We start from the raw sequence: 18870 nt of genomic DNA on the forward strand, positions 1-18870 counted from the left end.
TCAGGTCTGCGCCCGCAGCCGCAGTGTGAACGGCCACGCGTCGGGGTGTCACTGACCTGGGACCGAGGAGGGGTGCTCGGCTGGCAGCAGAGGGGACGAACCACCTGCAAAGCAAGTCAGAGCGTCCTGCCCCCCATCCTGTCCCATCCTGCCCCCACAGCACCCCGTACAGTGCCCAAAGGGAAGTCACTCTGAGCCAACAGGTTCCATCGTGGTTTGGGCAGAAATAAGGTGGGTGGTTTTTTTCACTGCGGTTGATGCACAGGATCATTTTGTTCCAGTTTGCCCAGGAGAGCAGGCTTTGTGTCCTGGCGTTACCATGGGCATGTTTGGAATCAGGCTGCTGAACAGCTTCATTTTCACAGCACTGTCAGCGTGCAGCCTGCGTTTTCCCTCGTGCCTGGGGTGATGGTGAACAAATCCCACCAAATGAGGGCCTTGGGAAGAGGCTGGTTCTACACCCCATAACTGGGTTTAGCTGATGGTGCTGCCACCCAAACCAACCCACCGGGCTGGAGCCACAGCCCGAGCAGGGGTCCCGCAGCATTCCCTGCAGAGTGGGGACTGTCCCCACTTGCTGTGCCCGTACATTACCTTCCCGACACGTGGGGCCCATGTGCCCGTTCAGACAGCGGCACCGGCCGTTCCGGGCGTTGCAGTAGGAGCTGCTGGGGTCACACTGGCAGCCCAGGCTGCAGTCGGGGCCGTACCTGCTCGGTCGGCACTCTGGTGAGGGACAGAGAGGGGACAGAGACGGGCTCAGCCGGCGGCAGGGCGGCGTGTTCCGCGGCTCTGCAGAAACGCTCACGGTTCCCACCGTGCAGCAGGCAGAGCTGGCAGGGGGCTGAGTGCCAGACAAGGCAAGGAGCTCTTTGCCTTCCCCCGCAGGCTGCTCTCGAGCCCTGGTGACACAGGACGTCAGAGCATCCCAAAGAACAGGCTGTTCCATCTGCATTTCAGCCTTTTGACTCTGGCAATCTAAACACAAGGGCACTGGGGGATGTTCGTGTTCAGATCTGACTAGAAACAGAGATTGGAGAGGTGAGTACTGCTGTTCGGATGCCCTCTTACTCCTTGAGGGGACACACAAAAAAGGAAGCCCCCTTCCATAAGAATTCAGCTCCAACAAGAGGGGTTCTGCACCCATTGTAGGACTGGGTTAAGCCTCCCGTCAGTGCCCCTCTTGCACCGCTCCCAGGCTGTGGCTCAACTCACCGGAGCCGCACGTGGGGCCGGTTTTCCCCGGGGGACACAGGCAGCGTCCCGTGGCTGGGTCGCAGGGCGCATCGCCGATGCAGTCGCAGAGCTGCTGGCATCCCTCGCCGTACGTCCCTGCCCTGCAGCCTGCGGAGAGAGGTGAGATACACCACACACCCCACGAGCCTGCGGCTCAGGATCCCACCTGTTTCCAGGGAAGGCAGCAAAGGACGCAGTACCTGCCTGGCAGCGGTCGCCCTGGAGCCCAGGCGGACACTGGCAGCGGCCGGTGGCCGGGTCACAGCCCGCTCCGTGCTCGCAGTCACAGCGCTCCCGGCAGCCGGCTCCGTGGAAGCCCGGGGGACAACCTGGGATGGAGCCGGGTGGAGAGCTCGTTAAAGCAGGGCTGGGTTGAGCTCAGGCTCAGCTGCAGCAAAGCCTCATCAGCCCAGCAGAGAGAAGCAGCGAGCCTTTTTCTCTGAGAAATACCCAATTGAAGGCAACTGTTCTCAGTGACCAGGGCAGGGCCACCAGCCTCCTGCAGCCAGCGCTGCTGCAGAGTCCAGCACTGCAGCTCCAAAGCATCTACCCAGCACTAATGCAGCGGTGACGTGCGTGCTCAGCTGCCTCGGAATGGCACCTCTGCATCCAGCGGTCTCACCCAGAGAACAGGAATTAATTACCTTCTCTGCCACTACTTGTTCTGCCCGGGAAGGCTTTGCTGCGGAGGCCGGTAAGAAAGGAAGCGCCCATGGGTGCACACAGCCACGTATGTGACTGCAGTGGGTCACACCTCTGCGCTGTGACCCTGCTTTCTGCATTGGCTTTAAGAAACACCCTCCCCCTGCAAAGCGCAGGTGTTTGTGCTGCCGCACTCACTGTGTTCGCAGAGGGGCCCGTAGTGGCCGCTGGGGCAGCGGCAGGCGCCCGTCCCCGCGTCGCAGGTGCCGTTGTGCAGGCAGGCGCAGCGGAGCTGGCAGTCGGCACCGTACCGTCCCGGCGGGCATTCTGCAGGGAGACGCGGCGGCGGAGCTGGTGAGCGGACAGGGAGCAGACACCGGCCCCGTCCTGCGCTTCGGGACATGGTACGGCAGGACAGACACAGGTGGGGAGAACAGAAACTGGGCCCAGTATAAAACAACGCTGAGTGCCATGGTTACTGGGCCAGTGCAGGACAATGCATCCAAGTTGGGTTTACCTAATTCGCAGGATTTCCCCGTCCACCCGAGCGCACATGAACAGGAGCCGTCGGCTGCATCGCAGAGCCCCCCGTTGCGGCAGGAGCAGGTCTGCTGGCAGCCCACCCCGTACCGGTGCTTCTCGCAGCCTGCGGGACATGAGCAGGTGACAGCGGGACATGAGCAGGTGACAGCGGGACATGAGCAGGTGACAGCGGGCACAGGGCCTCTGGTGCGGTTTGGGCAGGAGGGCCCGAGCACAGGCAGAGATCTCAGGGCAAGGAAATGGGTTCCACTCAAGACCTTTTCCATCCCACTGCCTGAAACCCCTGCTCATCCTGACGCAAGACCTGCAGTTGATACCGACCTTGCTCGCAGGAGGGACCGGCTCTTCCTGGGGGGCACACGCAGTCTCCAGTGACGTGGTGACAGGTCGCGCCGTCCCCGCAGGCGCACACCCCGGCACAGTCCTCGCCGTAGCGACCAACGGGACATCCTGGTGGGAGGAAGACCTTGATCTGCCTTGGTCACGCCAAAGCACAGCACGTCTGAAGGCTGGAGAGGAACGACTTTGTGCTGGCACGGGAGCAAAGCGACGGGCTGGCAGGAGGAGTCTGTGCCCTGCCACTGCGCACAGTGTGATGGGCAGACCGGGAAAAGAGCTTTGCGGTTTCCTTCTGCCGGAGGAGCAGAGCATTTTTAGCAGAGAGACAGTGATGGCACGATGCAAAGGCTGGTGTGTTAGGCCTTTCATAGTGGAGAAATCATTTTGGCATGAAATAAGTGGAGCAAGAAAATGTTTCAGTGGTTAAGAGAGCAAATGAGATCAGCTGCAACTGAAGCAGGGACGGCACTGCTGATGGCACCTGTGGTAAAGTCAGACCAGGAGCATTTTTTCTGCTGCTGCACCGATGCAGGAGCGGGTCACTGTATGGCTCCTCGTCTCTCCAGGGTCAGCAACCCGGCTGCGGGCAGGAATTGCTCCTACCACCATTCACCTCCTGCTGAGGATCTCCTGGGAGCTCCCGCTCCCCTCCGGCACTCACCAGTGCTGCAGTCAGCGCCGATGTAGCCGGGCGGGCAGTGGCACGTCCCCGTGGTAATGTCACACACGCCCCCGTTCTTGCATTTGCATGGCCTTTCGCAGTTATGGCCATACCACCCAGGAGAGCACTCTGCAGGGGGAAAGAATAAAAGCAGGAATGGCGTCATGCCTAAAAAGATGAGAACGAGGTCCAAACACTCTGGAAAAATGCACCACAGACAAGAACAGCAGCTCCTGCAAGCTGTGCTCGGTGCCCCCGTGGGACACACTGAGCTGCAGGACCGCGACAGCTGCCCTGGGTGCTCGGCAGGGCCCGGAGAAAACCCCAGAGAGCACTTGGTGAGCAATGCCATGGCAAACACGCAACACCAGGGAGCTTTGGGCTGTTGAGAACCTCCCTGCCGAAGACATAGCTGGTAAGTAGCCCACAATTCAAAAGAAAAATGAAAAAAAGAAAAAAACCAAAACAACGGTCTGAGTGCAGATGAGAATGAAGTTTTGTTTACATGAACTCCTACTCGCCCATTAGTCAGCGAGAGACACGGCAGAGGCCAGAGCCTCTGCGCACAGGGACGGGCTTGGGCAAGAGAGCAGGAAAACACTCGTCTGGACAGACTCAGCTGTAAGAGCTGGACAACGGTTAAAAACAACACAACAGACCTCAGCCACGCTGAGGAGGACAAAGGCGACCATGGCAAGAAACCAGGCAAGACAACCCATGAGAACCCGTGCTTCGAAGCCGCTCCAGGCAGCTCCTCCAGCCGTCACCCCGGTGCTGTCCCCTGCGCAGGGGCGACGGCTCCGAAGCGGCACCGCTGGTACCAGCCTCGGGTACCGACCATGATGGAGAAGGGGACCGGAGCGCGGGCTCACCCAGCTGGCAGGCGGGCCCGTGGAAGCCGGGGGCGCAGACGCAGGCGCCGGTGACCGGGTGGCACTCCTGGGTGGCTCCGGGACACTGGCAGATGTGAGCGCAGCCCTCGCCGAAGGTCCCTGGCAGGCAGGCTGGCGGGAGAGAGGGCACCCAGGCGGCTCAGGTTCGCTTAGCGGGAGCTATCCCACCCCTCTGTGCAAGACTTTTTTTCCCTTTTTATTTGAAGCCAGGATTTAGGAAGCCTTTTATGACAGTGAAAGTTCTCTGCAGCCAAAAAAGCAAAGGGAGCCACACACAAATGGTTCCCTGACTCCAGGAAAGACTTGGATTGAGAAGCAAATGCAGTACTTAACGGCATTAGATGCTTTTTGCGATGCTGGCCCTACCTACCCTCATATCCCTGCAAGCTTCCATCCTCTCACCTGGGCATGGCAAATATTCCCATCCCCTGCGTGAGGAATGTGCTCACATGCCTCTGTCTCTTCAAGACTTGCTCATGCCCACAGGAGCTCATTTTAATGCTGATTTATTGCTAATCCTCTGGATAAATACAGAGCTCTGATTTCCCACTTGGCTCCCTGAGCTTTGCTAACATTCTGCGGGCACACACCCAGCTGCCAAAATGTGAGTTGCTCCTTGGCACCACGTGCTGTTGGGGATTTTTTGTTCCTTGTTTTTCTTCACACCCCCCCCTATTTTATGTAGCAATTCCTTGAGCTGTCGTGTTCTCAGAGCCCATCAGCAGAACTGTTAGGACAATCACTCCCTTTTTCATACTTTTTTCACACCCAGAGCCGGTGGAGCCGGGCGGGCAGGCGCAGCGGCCGGTGACGTGGTGGCAAGGCGCTCCCGGGGGACAGGCGCAGCGGCTGGCACAGTCCTTCCCGAAGGAACCCGGCAGGCAGGCTGTGGGAAAACGAGCAACGTGTAAGTGTCCTGCCTGGATTTCAGTTCTTGTTAATGCCTGAAAGGCACCAGACACCAAGGGCCAGCTCCTGCCCCCAGTGTCTGCGGTGCTGAGCCAGACCTGGCCATAGCAGACGGCCAGCCAGCATTTTTTTGCAGCAAGCCAAATGCCTCTTTCAGGGCAGCCTGTCAGCTCCTTAAAATTTGCTACAATTTGCGACTCGTATTAAAAAAAAGAAGTTTCTCTCCTTCCCAGGCCTCGGTTTCCCTGTGCCAGGGCTGTACCAGCAGGGTCGGGATGCTGTGCCACCGCGGGGATGCCGTGCCACGGTGGGGATGCCGTGCCACGGCGGGGATGCCGTGCCACCGCAGGGATGCCGTGCCACCGCGGGGATGCCGTGCCACCGCAGGGATGCCGTGCCACCGCAGGGATGCCGTGCCACCGCGGGGATGCCGTGCCACCGCAGGGATGCCGTGCCACCGCGGGGATGCCGTGCCACCGCAGGGATGCCGTGCCACCGCGGGGATGCCGTGCCACCGCAGGGATGCCGTGCCACCGCAGGGATGCCGTGCCACCGCGGGGATGCCGTGCCACCGCAGGGATGCCGTGCCACCGCGGGGATGCCGTGCCACCGCAGGGATGCTGTGCCACCGCAGGGATGCCGCCTCACCTTTCTCGCAGCGCCGGCCCCGCCAGCCGCGGGGGCAGTCACAAGCGCCGGTGACGTGGTGGCACGAGACGTTGTCCCCGCAGTCGCAGTGCTCTTCGCAGCGCGCCCCGAACAGCCCCTCCGGACAAGCTTCAGGGATGCGAACGCGGGAGAGAGGACAAGTTACACAAAAAGAGGTGAGGTGGAGCTTTTTCGCTGCAGTTTCTGGAGGTGCACGCTTCATTTTACCGATGTCCCTTTCGTTCCCCAGCCCCCGCGGCAGCGACGCGCCGGCCCCACTCACGGCTCTCGCAGGCGGCTCCGGTCCAGCCCGGCGGGCAGAGGCAGTGTCCCGTCTGGTGGTGGCAGGTCCCCCCGTTGTGGCACTGGCAATGCTCCTGGCAGTCTGCCCCGTGCCGTCCCGGCGCACACTCTGGGAGAGGGACACGGTGAAATGCCACCCGGACCCCCACCGCCCGTGGGGACAGACCCTGAGCTCTGCCACCAGCGCCGTGCATGTCACCCCCACACCTTCAGAGTCCGAAATGGGACGGGTTTGTGCCAGAGCCCATTTCTCCGTGCTGCCGACGCGCCGTCACTCACCCAGCTCGCAGGCCAGCCCCGTCCAGCCCTGGGGACAGGCACAGAGCCCCGTGGCAGGGTCACACGTGCCACCGTTCTGGCAGAGGCAGCGCTGGCGGCAGCTCTTCCCATAGAAACCCAGCGGGCACACTGCAGGAAACCAGGGCAGACATCCCCTCAGAAAAGAGCTCCGGAGGCAAACAGTGATCAGAGGACAGGCTGATATGAACCAAAGCTGTTCTCGTATGCAGTGAGATGCATGGAGAGGAGCCAACGACATCTGAGGCTGCTCAGCTGCCCACATGGAGACGTTTGGTATTTAAACCCGCCCGGGTAAGCGGCAGCGGTGACACCCGGCATTGGGGGCCTGAGCTCTTTGCAGCCTCCTCAGCTCCGGGTTTTGCAGCGACCCTCGGGTGCGTTACCTTGCTGGCACGTGGGTCCCGTCCACCCGGCCGCACACAGACACCGCCCGCTGACGTGGTCGCAGGTCGCGTTATTGAAGCAGTTGCACGTCTGGCTGCAGTTCTCGCCGTAGCTGTTCTCCCGGCACGCTGCGGGAGCAGAAGCGCAAGAAACTGTTAGGGACAAACTGCATCAGGCAGACTCCTGCTGACCATCCCCAGTGCGCTTGTCTGGGAGATGAACCAGCACCGGTGGGCGGCTGTTGTGATGGTTCTGTAAAGTGGTTTTTATGGTGCTAGGGGGAAATAACAGCTGGGTTCTACAGGGGGCTGACATTCAAATAGGGACACTTGTTATCTTCAATCTTCTATCATTTTATCTATTAGGAAACTCTTTTGCCGGATGCTCAAGCCTTCATTACATTCAACAACAACCAAATACTTCTCTGCTGCACAGGATTAACTTCCATCCCACCCATCCCGTCCCCAGTTCCCCAGCGACACCCACCCTGGCCGCAGCGGGGACCGTCCCAGCCGGGGGGACAGTGGCACTGGCCCGTTACGTGGTCACAGCGAGCACCGTTCAGGCAGTCGCAGGCTTCCTGGCACTCCAATCCATAAAATCCATCCGGACAGGCTGCAGAAAACAAAAAGGTAAATCCCCACAAAACGCTGGAAATCTCACAGCAGGGAAGAGGTGCCTCTTGGTGGCCTTTTCTTGCCAATAAAATGCTGCACCAGCGTGACAGCCACCTGTTCTGGGCTCTCCCCCAGCAGGGCAGCAGCATAGGGGATCTATGTTCGCTATGGGTGTTCAAGGAACTGGACAGAGCTGGGGGGATCAGAGGAGCAATCGCACCAGGTTTCTGCCCACGAGGAGGGTACTCACCGTGCTCACAGAAGGTTCCTCGCCAGCCCGGGCTGCACGTACAGGCCCCGCTGATGTGGTCACAGGCTGCCCCGTTGTCACACCGACACTGCTGGCGACAGCTCAGCCCGAACCATCCCTGCGGGCACTCTGGCAAGCAGAAACAAATGCGACTGAGGAGCCCGTCCCTTCCCACGTCCCTGGGATGCTGTGCTAAGGTGGGAGCTTGGGCTCTGAATGGAAATAACAGCATCTGGCAGCTCCTTCTTTGTAATGACCAGTGGTTACAGGTGAGTGTCCAGGTCACCCAACCACCCTCGGGACAGGACTGGCAATGTCACAGCCAGGGCACGGGACCGAACTGCTGTGTCTGACCCAAGAAGCGCTGATGGAGAAATCTGCCCTGTGGCTTCCACCGCTCCAGGAGCCTCCAATGCCTTTCCCCTGGCGAAACAACTCGTTTGGCTCGGCTAAAGTGCAGCACTCACTGTGTTCGCAGCGGCCGCCCGTGTACCCGGCCTGGCAGACGCACTGTCCCGTCTCGGCGCTGCAGCTCCCGTCACCGTTGCTGCAGTCGCAGGTGTGGGCGCAGTCGGGGCCCCAGCGACCCGCGTCGCAGGCTGGAACACAGCGGGACGGACCCTTAACGGCGCGTGTGCCCCTGGCTGCTCCGGGAGCAGCGGCACGGGCACCGCGCTGCCGCCTCCGTGGGGGTTATTCTCATCGATTACAATTGCTCACTCAGGAAGGAGGACAAACACGGCTGCAGGTGAAAACCCAGCGGGACAGCAAAAGCGGGTGCTATGCTAGCACGTATTTGACGTGAATTCTTTCTGCAAGCAAGCTCACTACTGAGAGGCAAGCAGCACCCGGCGGCACTGGCAGGGCAGAGCAGAGGAAGCAGAGATTTCAGACAGAGGTTTTTCTGGCAGAGACACAGCACAAAGACGACAACGAAGCAAATCTCAGCGCAGCTTTGCACAGGTCAGTGTCTTCTAGGCATGACGGGTAATAACCGGTGGGTAGGATACCTCTCTGACAGTTATACCCCGTCCAGCCCGGCGCGCAGCTGCACGTCCCCGTCACAGGATGGCAATGTCCCTCGTTCCCACAGCTGCAGCTCAGCTGGCACCCTGGGCCGAACCAGCCCGGCGGACACACTGCCAAGGCAGACGTGGACTGATGCAAACAGGCTGGGACACTGCAGCGAGGGCTCCCCCGGCACGGGGGGCTGCAGCTGCCACCAGCTCCGGGCACAGAGTCGCAGAATCACAGAAGGGTTTGGGTTGGAAGGGACTTTCTATGGTGATCTAGTCCAACCCCCTGCCATGAGCAGGGACATCAGTGATGCTCCTTGGCCACGTGTGAGAATAGAAGATAGAATATGGAATAGAAGATAGAATAGAATCATTTTGGCTGGAAGAGACCCTTAAGATCATCAGGTCCAACTGTCAACCCAACACTGCCACTAAACCACATCCCTAAGAACCTCATCTTCACGTCTTCTAAACCCCTCCAGGGATGGTGACTCCACCACTGCCCTGGGCAGCCTGTTCCAATGCCCGACAGCCCTTTGGGGAAGAAATTGTTCCTCATATCCAATTTAAACCTCCCCTGGTGCAAGTAGAGGCTGTCTCTGTGATGAGCATGGCAGCACCTGCTCGGCAGCTGGATGCTCTGCTCGCTGAAGCAGGTACCCCAGGTCCCTAACATCCCTCGTTCCAGCTGGTGACACCCCCGGGCCAAGGGGCGGGGGGCAGCACTCACCGTCCTGGCAGCGGGGGCCGGTGTAGCCGGGGGGGCACAGGCAGGCGCCCGTGGCCGCGTCGCAGCTGCCGTTGTTGGCGCATTCAGGACAGATCTCCTGGCAGCCCAGTCCCCAGCGACCCTCAGGGCAGGCTGGAGCGCAGGCAGAGAGAGAAGGACACAAGGACACACAGACATCGGGATCACAGCGAGAGGTAAGAGGGAAATATCTATTCTTCTGGTGCAATGGGTCCCCTTTTTCGTTCATGTCCATACTTCATGCAAAACATGGACTTTTATTTGGCAATACATGGCTACTAGCAAGGACAACATTGCTTTGCCTGTTTTCTAAGCTGTGCATGAGCCCCTGTAAGTGCTATTCTGATCCCACTCCAGCGCTTTCATGTCAATTTAGGATTCGCATCTACTTGTGGGGAGCTACAAGGGCTCCTCGCTGGGAAACCGTGCTGCTGGCGGCTGCTGTCCCAGCACCGGGCAGCGCGTCCGTCAGCACGGCCAGAGCTGCTTCCAGCTGCAAAGGAGAAGAAAGGCTAAGAGCTGATAAATCTGAGGTGGCAATCCTGGTTTAACTGCTCCTAAGCTGCTGCAGGGCCTGGAAAAAACATCAGTTCAAACTGCACGGTAAGCACTGTGCACGTGGGGCTTTACTGCTCCATCAAACTATTAGGAGCAGCACGTCTATATATGACTAATTTCTTCCAGCTGCTGTAATACTGTATAATCATGTAAAAGTTTTTAATTTAGGATTCTCTAGTTTTCCAGCAGTTAAAGACTAATATGGTGAAGGCAATTAAAAATACACATCAGTAGTCTCCTTCCCTATGTTAGGGACTGCAACAGCTGAAAATATCTTCATCTTTTTTATTTATTGTTTGCTTCCTTGTACCCCCCTCAGCTCCAACTACAGCACTAAGCTAGCTGAGCCTATTGTTTAAGACTTACCATCAAAAGCTGCATTTTCCTTCCTAATTTTCCATGAAGATGATTCTAACTGCACTGGCTGTTTTTAAAACCAATCTCAGGCAAAGGAAAACAGCAGCTCTCCACCTCCGTCCCCACCTCGGCGCACGTGCTGCCGTTGCCCGCTCACCTTGTGCGCAGTCGTGCCCGGCGCGTCCCGGCGGGCAGCGGCACTGCCCGGAGCTGCGGTCGCAGGGCGCTCCGCCGCACGAGCAGGACCGCCGGCATCCCACCCCGAACGTCCCCTCCGGGCACTCTGCGGAAAAAAGGAACGTGTCGAACCTGCTCCTTCCTCCGGGGCCTTTGCCGAGAGCGTGTTACGGATCAGGGCCTGGATGTCACCGCTGTCATCTGCACTGTCACTGCAGCGGGGACCATTTGCACCGCGGCCTTGATTTGTCTGAGTATCACTTTTCTGCTGTTGCTTATCCTTTCAACAAGTATATACATATATATATATATACACACACACACATATATATGCACATATATATATGTATTGTGTATATATATATACACATACAAGATTGACCAATCACATGCCCAACAGCTGAGGCCAAACTGGTCTCCAAACTTGACCACAATTCTGCAAAATAACTCCCTCCCGGCTGCACCCTCGCAGAGCTGTGCCCCGCTGGCAGCCCCAGCAAACGGGCAGGAAAATGCACTTTTGCTCAGCCTCCCAGACACGTGTGCGCATCCCATGGGCGGTGACCGAGCCCCCCTGCTCTTGCTGTGTTGGGTGCAGAATATCAGGTTCACATCCCCCCAAATCCACACCATCACCTGCACTTTTCCTGCCCGTGCCGGGGTGCTGCTGCTGACACCAGAAAGCTCTTTTTGCTTTGTGCCCCGGGACACAATTTAGCAGCCAGCTAATTATGTGCAGACTGAGGGCCTCAGACCCAAAGAGCCTTAAATTCTATTTGAGTCTCCCAAAAAAGCCGCGTGCTCGCATTCCCTTTTGTTCAGTGAGCCGATGTTTCCTAAGGCTTCGGCAGAGGCAAACACACCAACGATCACAAATCACGGATGAAAAGCACACCAGTGCCTAGATTTCAAGCGGCACAGTGGAGTTTTTGTTATTCCTCCTCTTTGCTAATTGATGGCAGATGTTTGTCTTCACCCTTTAATAATTTCCAGATCCGAACAACAGCCAAGAGCCTACTATTTCTATACAAATATTTGTGTTATTTCCTGTGACTCCCCCCTACAGGCGTAAGCTCCTTTCTTTTTCTTTTTAAAAATATCCCGACCGAAAGCGTCCAGCCTGCTGAGGCAGCGCGGGGGGGCCGGGACCCCTGCGAGGGGCCACCGGCCCTGCACAACCTGCCGCTGCCGAGCTCTGTTAGCGCTTGCTAACTTGGGACTTTTTGTGACCTTCTGCAGCTTTTGCTCTGACCAACAGACCAGCTATGCTCTATCAGTTGTGGTGTTACGCAAGGCAATCATGTGCTAGCAGCTTAATTAGGTTAATAGCTATAATTTCGGGGTGGGGTGTGGATGGAATGCTTGGTTATGTGTAAGTTAAGTGCAGAAACTCTGGGATGCTTGAACCAAAATTCAGAAGCTCTTAATGCAGTGTGTCTTTTCTTAATGCAGCATGTTTTCAGGTCCAATTTTTTCCATTTTCTGCTGGATTTGACTGGTTGAAGTGTGATTCAGAAGGAGACAAGATCACGAGAGGATGGGGTTGGCTTTTCAATCAGCTCTGAGGCTGGCAGAAGTTCTTCTGTTCCAATGGTGTTCGTGTTTCACAATCATCACCTCTTGCCAACGACTCGCTGCCATTAGCGTCACTCAAAACACCTTTATTCAAAGAAAGTGAAGGTCTCTGACAGCCCAGGATCTGGAAAAGCTGCACCCTCGGAGCGTGAGTGTTAAACCACACAGAGCTGTGCAGTTCAGTTACCGTGTTGTCAACCCGCCCTTTAGATAAAGAGCAGAAAAATGCTCTAGGAGGTTCATACAGAAATACTATATTAAATTCTAATGTAAATTAAATATATGTAATTTTTTCCATTTGCAGATCAAATAGAGTTTAAATATGGAGAACAGAGTAGAACAGAAAATATGATACTGTTCTGCTGGGCACTGATTGCCTGGAACTAAAAAGACATCAAAGTGGGGGAGAAGATAACTAGATATCTATCACCTTCATCTACCAAAGCAGAGAGGCCCAAGTGGCAGGATAAAGTGAGACCTTGTTATTTTCTGAATAGGACTCATTATGCAGGAGAAATCCACTCTAAAGGGACTGCGGTGTTTTACAAGGACCTGCCACTCCAAATTTCGCTCATTAGATCTGCTGCAGTGGGCCCGGGGGTCTGAGCGAGCATGGGGGCAGCTCTGGAGGTCCTTCCGTGGGGTTTGGTGAGGAGCACGGTGTACGCGTGAGCAGCGGCGGGTCTGAGCGGCCTCACCTTGCGCGCAGTCCTGCCCGCGGTACCCCGGGGGACACTCAGTCCTGCACTCCCCGCTGACGTGGTCACAGGACACTGCCGGGGGGCAGCTGCACCTCTTCCTGCAGCCGTCCCCGTAATAGCCGGGGTCGCAGGCTGTTAACAAGGGTAATTAAAAAGAAAGAACATGTGGCATTACTGGACGGACCCTGGAAGTGCAGGCAGCCCCAGCTCGCAGCGTTCTGCATGTGAACTTAACGGGACTGAGGCTGAGGACAAGCCTTGTTATCGAAATATAATTTGGATAACAAAATTAATATAATGATGATATATAATAATATGATGCATATTATTATATATAACAAATTATAGATAGATTATATATGTTACCTATTATATATTATGTAATTATATATAATGCTTGTATATTATTATAATTATATAACTATATTATATATAATATGCATTATATATAATGGCAGCCCATGCATATTATATATGCAGCCAAAGTATATTACATATAATATCATACTATTACAAATTATATATTATTTAAAATAAATTATATATAAGAAAAAGAATATAATTGTTAAATATAATCTAAATAACAAGAGGCACGACAGTCTTAGGATCGTGGAAACGAGCTGAGGAAGCAGGCGGCGGGAGCAGAGGGGGATGCACTCACGGGTCTCGCAGCGCGGGCCGCGGTAGCCGGGTTTGCAGCGGCAGGAGCCGTCCCGCCGGTCGCAGTCCTGCGTGTTCTGCTGCTCGCAGCCGCACTCCTCCGAGCAGCCGGGGCCAAACGCCCACTTGGGGCACGCTGCGGCAGGGGACAGAGAAGTGACACCGGGCAGGGGACGGAGCCCTTGCCACCCGGCGCTGGCCCTTCCCAGAAAGGCTGTAATGTCAGAATAATACATCTTGTTAAAAAAAAAAAAAAAAGGACAAGCATACCTAAATGGCAGTACCGTCCGTATAAGCCAGGATCGCACAGGCAGGCTCCATAAATCCGATGGCAACGACCCTGGTTGGCACAGTTGCACTTTTTCCTGCATTGTTTCCCATAAAATCCTTTAGGGCATCCTAGTAATAGAGAGAGATTATGTGGGAAGATGAGCTGATTTCGGGCTGTCATTTTATTTCCAGCAGGCCACAGGAAAAATGTACCAAAATCAAAGCTGTACAGGATCGGAAACGAACCCAGGCAAAGGATGGAGTGAGTGTGAAAAGAAATAATGATGAGAGTGATTGGGTTCCCTGTATCAGCCCGAAATCAGATTGCTTCAGCAGTCAGCACTGTCATTGCACAGTGTCACCTGCTGTCACTCTCCAGCCATCCGAGGTGCCTCGGGGCACCCGTCACCTCTGCACCCACGGGAAATTGTTTCCTGCCACAAACCCACCCTGCAGGGCCCCCAGAAGCCAATTTTCTCATATGTGAGAAGGTCACCCAGGAGGCCGCTCCTATTGATAAATGATTATATATTTGCACTCTTAAGGGAGTAAAATTCTTGTTCTTTCTCTGTTGCGCTAAAGGTCTTGACACGAGGCGTACATGGCAGACAGACGTGTCGGCAGAAAGCTCTGGGCATCGTCTGTCCGAGCAGCACAAGCAGAACAGCCGGCAGCTTACACAGAGGAAATGCCGCCCTGGGCCAACAGAGCCGTTCTTCGGTGTTTATTTTAATTCTGCGTTCCTGTTTTTCCTCTGCACCCCTCAACCACCTCCTTCCTACAGAAAGAAAAGGTCGGGCTATCTCTTGCACTCATTTACATGCTGCTTCGGTCTCCTGCAGTAATAGTTCCCATATGCTCCTAACCATTGCTCTGAAGTCATTTTGTCTGAATCTCTTATTGTCTCACTCTCTCTGTGTTTTTAGATCACGTGCCCTGGATTTTAACTCTCTGGGAGAATAAATACTGAACACCAGCCAGTGAGAACTCCTTTAGCAGTGCTTTGGGTAAGTACTATTGTCACAGCTTTTCAATCCTTTGGTTTTTCTTTAGAGGAAAATATTGCCACAGTTCTTTAAATTTACTGGTGAATGTTTGTGTTTGACGTTCTTTTCTGTGTCTGCCACTGAATGGCCAGTGAAACATGGTCACTGCTGCTCATGGTCATTGCTGAGTAGCAAAGAGGGACTGTAAAGGTCTTCCAGCGCAAAGACGAGGCAGACTGACTGCAGCACTGCTTCATGGGTGAAGAATCCCCTTTACCCTCTTTTTTTATTAAAACGACTATTTTTCCATGCAGGACTAGGTGACCCACAGCGTCAGATGGAGCCGGGATGTGTTAGAGCCACTCACACTGGGATGGTTCAACAAAAGCATTGAAAGGTGCTTCCAGTGACCAGCTACAAAGGGACCAGCATGAGGCAGGCTGTGGAAAACATTTTTAAGGCTTCAGAGAAGCAGAACTGGAACATCAAAGCATGGTGTCAGAGATGGCTGTAGCAGCCATATGTCAAATTACAGCAAATGCTCTACTACCACAGTAAGAGAAACAGAAAGGAGCTGCCTCCGCAGGCTGGGGAACATCACTCGCAGCTCGCTGGTGCTATTTCCTTACAGGAAAACGTTTTAGGGAGAAAAGGAAACTGCAAGGGAGGCCTCGGTGTTCTGTGCTGGATGCCAGGGCCCCGCAGAGGAGCTGAAATGCCTTTTGCAGGGAGGTGAGACATCCCACACCCCATCCAGGTCCCCACGGGGGAGGAAGGGGATGGTCCTCGCTGCCATGCAGTGGAGAACCGCGGGCGGTGGAGATGCAGGCAAGGGAGAGCCACGGACTTACCGTCCTGGCAGAGCTCTCCGGCCACGCCGGGCGGGCAGCGGCAGGCGCCGGTGGCCGGGTCGCAGGTGCCGCCGTTCTGGCAGCGGCAGCCCAGGCTGCAGTTCCTCCCGAAGGTGCCGGCCGGGCAGGCTGGGGCGAGACAGGGAGGCGAGGTCAGCGCCCCCGCGCAGCACCGGAGCGGGGACCCCAGGGGCTCCTCGCCAGCATCACTCACTCTGGTTGCAGAGGACGCCGGTCCAGCCCGCCGCGCAGTCGCAGCCGGTCCCCTCGGCATTGCAGGTGCCGCCGTTCTGGCAGTCCTGGCAGGTCAGGCTGCAGTCGGGGCCGAACGTGCGCTCCAGGCACACTGCAACGAGAGGAGCCGCAGGTGAAGAGCCTTCCCCTCGGCATCTCGGAGAGTCTGGGCAGGGAAAGCCCCTGGGTGCAGGCTGCGGCAAAGCTAAATGCATCTGCGCTGGAACACAGTTTCCGTGTACATAGAAAAAGCACTCGACAAGTCTTGTGGGTACACCCACCAAACACAAACAAACCCAGCATGCATGATTAATTCTGAAGAGTTCCAAGCGAAGTATGCCGTTTACCGACACTGCAAAATGCCCACCGAATTTTTCTGAAAGTGTGTGCTCCCCTCTTGCTTCCATCTCTTCCTCCTCTTCTTCATAGTCATCACTCAAGAGCTGGGTAAATTCATCTCGCAGGATGGCGACGTGAGGGATTGGGCGGATAACCGGGTGCCGAGCATCCAGAGCTTCCACAGTGTCCTCAAGAGCTGGGGGAGCAGTCAGGAGATGACAAGGTCAAAGTGGGAGACAGGACAAGATGTCTAAGAGGTTAAGAGTAGGACAGGACCTCTGTAATAAGAAAGGGAAACCAGAAATATCTGTGCAGGGTTGGTGCATCTGATTTGGCAGGGTTTCCACCACTGATCTCTCTTTATATTGACACTGCTAAAATTTTTTGCAATTTGTTTGCTTGTTCAGGCTGGAATGGGCATGTGCCAACTGAGTGACTTCAAAATCCATGGGAGAAGCTTTGGTCTGAACCCTGGCAGGCAGCTCTGGCTTCTCAGGTAACCGAGCTCGCACACCTTCGCCCTGCTGGTTTTCTGACCAGAGCCACTCAGCCTCTTTGAGCTTTCAGGTAAGGTTTTTGTTTGGTTGAGTTTTTTTAATTAAACAAGGTTGCCCATCTAACAAAATTAAGCAATGCATTTCAGCTAGGTTCTCATTTTGGAAAGAGTATCTGTCAGGTACAGCTCCAGGTTTCCTTCCCTTGCAGGGCAGGCAGGGGTTAAAAGACAAGCAATCAAGCTAATCACAGTCACACTTGGGGCTGGGGCTGCAGAGCTACAAAAGCCCCAGGCAGGAGGTGGCTCAGGCATTTTGCCAGGGTGAGGAGGCATCAGATGCTGCTCCTCTGGGTCCAGACTCCAGAAAACCTCTCCAGGAACCCAGGCGATGCTGCTGGGGGTTGTTGGATGAAGACTGGGGTGCTGGCTGCTGTACCACGTGAGTAAGTTGGGTAATAGTGTGTTTGGTGGTGGGATAAAGACACTAGTGCTTAAAAAAAAAAATCCATTACTCCTTATAAGGAAAAACTGTAGAGTCTGATGCCTGTGGAAAGGGTTCTTGTTCTTTGGTTAATGTGGACTCATCTCTGCAGACTACCACAAGTGTAGCTGTGCCAAAATCTCCTAAAATTCTTTGGAAAGTGCTGTGTAATGTGGCCCTGTCAGGGAAAAGCTTTCCACCGGTGTTGTGAGTCATTTCCACCACTAATAATAATAAGTGCTGTGAAAAAGCTGGAAAAAGTGGTGCGGGGGGCTGAGGAGCTCCAGCCCGTGCTGGAGGAGCAGGATAGGGAACAGGGACCCTCTCACCCAGGGACAGAGGGCACACTTACCGCTGCAGCTCTGTCGGTCCTCGTCCAGCTTGTACCCAACCTCGCAGTCGCACTGGAAAGACCCCAGCTGGTTCTGGCACGTGTGTTCGCATCCACCGTTGTTTGAAGAGCACTCATCCACATCTAAAAAACATGGGATAATTAGCGTAATGGGAGCAGGGCCTCTGTGCAGGACAAGGGACAGATACGTTTCTGTCCCCAGATCATCAGGTAGGCTGATGGCATCTCCCCTCTGGTGGCTGTGAGACACCCCAGGGGTGCAGGGAGCCCTGGGGTCCAACATACCCTGTGCTGGGTTTCAGCTTATATCTGCCACTAATTGTGTAGAAATGGGTGTGTAAACCTGGGGTTTCAGCTGTGAGCAGTTTGGTAATTAGAACAGCTCATTAGGAGAAAAAAAGCCCCAAATTCCTTATGCTAAGAAGGTGACTCATCACTCTGATGAGCTAACAGGAAAACTGCTGGGAGAAACCAGAAGTGCCTGGCTGTTTACAACCAGGTAGGGCAATTTCTTGTTCTATTTATTAAAAGCTTGTGTTAGTCACTCTCTTAGCTGTATTTTATACAGACACCTAAATTTGCCTATATCTCTTGAGTGAAAATGATGGGCAATGTTGGCCCCTGGAGTTGGACATAAAATGATTTCTGAGAATGAATGGAGCCAGACCTGGACCAACTCACTTTGAGATATCCTGTTTTTAATTCAGCCCCTTTCCTGCTCTTCAGCTGTGCTGGAATAGTGTATGCGTTAGAATAGCTGCATTGCCTTAACAGTAACCAAACTGAGGAGACCGAGGAAATACAGAAAATCAGAGTTAGAGGAAGAGGTTCCGCTTGCGCGTGTCTTGCCGTGCTCCAAGGCTGCGGACCCGGAGCGGTGCTGCTTTATCAGGGGGGGCCCAGCTCGTGTGTCTGCTCACCATCGCACCCGCAGCCGTCCCTGCTGAGCCCGTATCCCGCGCGGCACGCGCACTCGTAGCCGCCGGGGTAGTTGTAACAGTCTTGCTGACAGCAGTGAGAACCATCGTCGCATTCGTTGATGTCTAAATAAAAAACAAAGGGCACTGGGTGTTAACACACACGTAGCTTTGCTGTGGGGACGGTACTTGCTAAAATGCTCTTGACTAGTTCTGGTACGTTTTGACTGATCCGTGCCAAATGCTGAGCCAGTATTCTTGATTTCCTCTTGAAATGAGTGAGCTGTATGTGTCTCTGTACCTGCCAGTGCTGCCTTAGAGCAGTTTCAGCAGGAAAAAACAAACTAGTTCTGAAGTCAATGTTTGCTGTCCGGGGAGGTCTTGAGTGGAGGTTTGAGGATGTCTTCAAGTAGAACAATTTCTTGTC

General features: G+C 55.0%; 1 protein-coding gene across 1 annotated transcript in view; it reads right to left on the bottom strand.

Moving 5' to 3' along the window:
* MEGF6 (multiple EGF like domains 6) overlaps positions 1-18870 on the bottom strand; it is a 37569-nt gene that overhangs the window by 1876 nt on the left and 16823 nt on the right. Inside the window, exons 7-34 of the mRNA XM_065649812.1 lie at positions 18447-18569; positions 17527-17649; positions 16226-16393; positions 15839-15970; positions 15625-15753; positions 13788-13916; positions 13519-13653; positions 12855-12989; positions 10562-10687; positions 9472-9603; positions 8736-8864; positions 8193-8324; positions 7726-7854; positions 7345-7473; positions 6858-6986; positions 6454-6582; positions 6155-6283; positions 5872-6000; positions 5072-5200; positions 4294-4425; positions 3422-3550; positions 2743-2871; positions 2396-2524; positions 2077-2205; positions 1437-1565; positions 1216-1344; positions 595-726; positions 57-104 (exon numbers count right to left, since the gene is read on the bottom strand). Of these exons, the coding sequence (XP_065505884.1) occupies positions 57-104; positions 595-726; positions 1216-1344; positions 1437-1565; positions 2077-2205; positions 2396-2524; positions 2743-2871; positions 3422-3550; positions 4294-4425; positions 5072-5200; positions 5872-6000; positions 6155-6283; positions 6454-6582; positions 6858-6986; positions 7345-7473; positions 7726-7854; positions 8193-8324; positions 8736-8864; positions 9472-9603; positions 10562-10687; positions 12855-12989; positions 13519-13653; positions 13788-13916; positions 15625-15753; positions 15839-15970; positions 16226-16393; positions 17527-17649; positions 18447-18569 (3582 nt within the window). The remainder of the gene's footprint in view (positions 1-56; positions 105-594; positions 727-1215; positions 1345-1436; positions 1566-2076; positions 2206-2395; positions 2525-2742; positions 2872-3421; positions 3551-4293; positions 4426-5071; positions 5201-5871; positions 6001-6154; positions 6284-6453; positions 6583-6857; positions 6987-7344; positions 7474-7725; positions 7855-8192; positions 8325-8735; positions 8865-9471; positions 9604-10561; positions 10688-12854; positions 12990-13518; positions 13654-13787; positions 13917-15624; positions 15754-15838; positions 15971-16225; positions 16394-17526; positions 17650-18446; positions 18570-18870) is intronic.

This window comes from Caloenas nicobarica, chromosome 22 (assembly GCF_036013445.1).
Source record: "Caloenas nicobarica isolate bCalNic1 chromosome 22, bCalNic1.hap1, whole genome shotgun sequence".
In the NCBI taxonomy this organism is placed as follows: domain Eukaryota; kingdom Metazoa; phylum Chordata; class Aves; order Columbiformes; family Columbidae; genus Caloenas; species Caloenas nicobarica.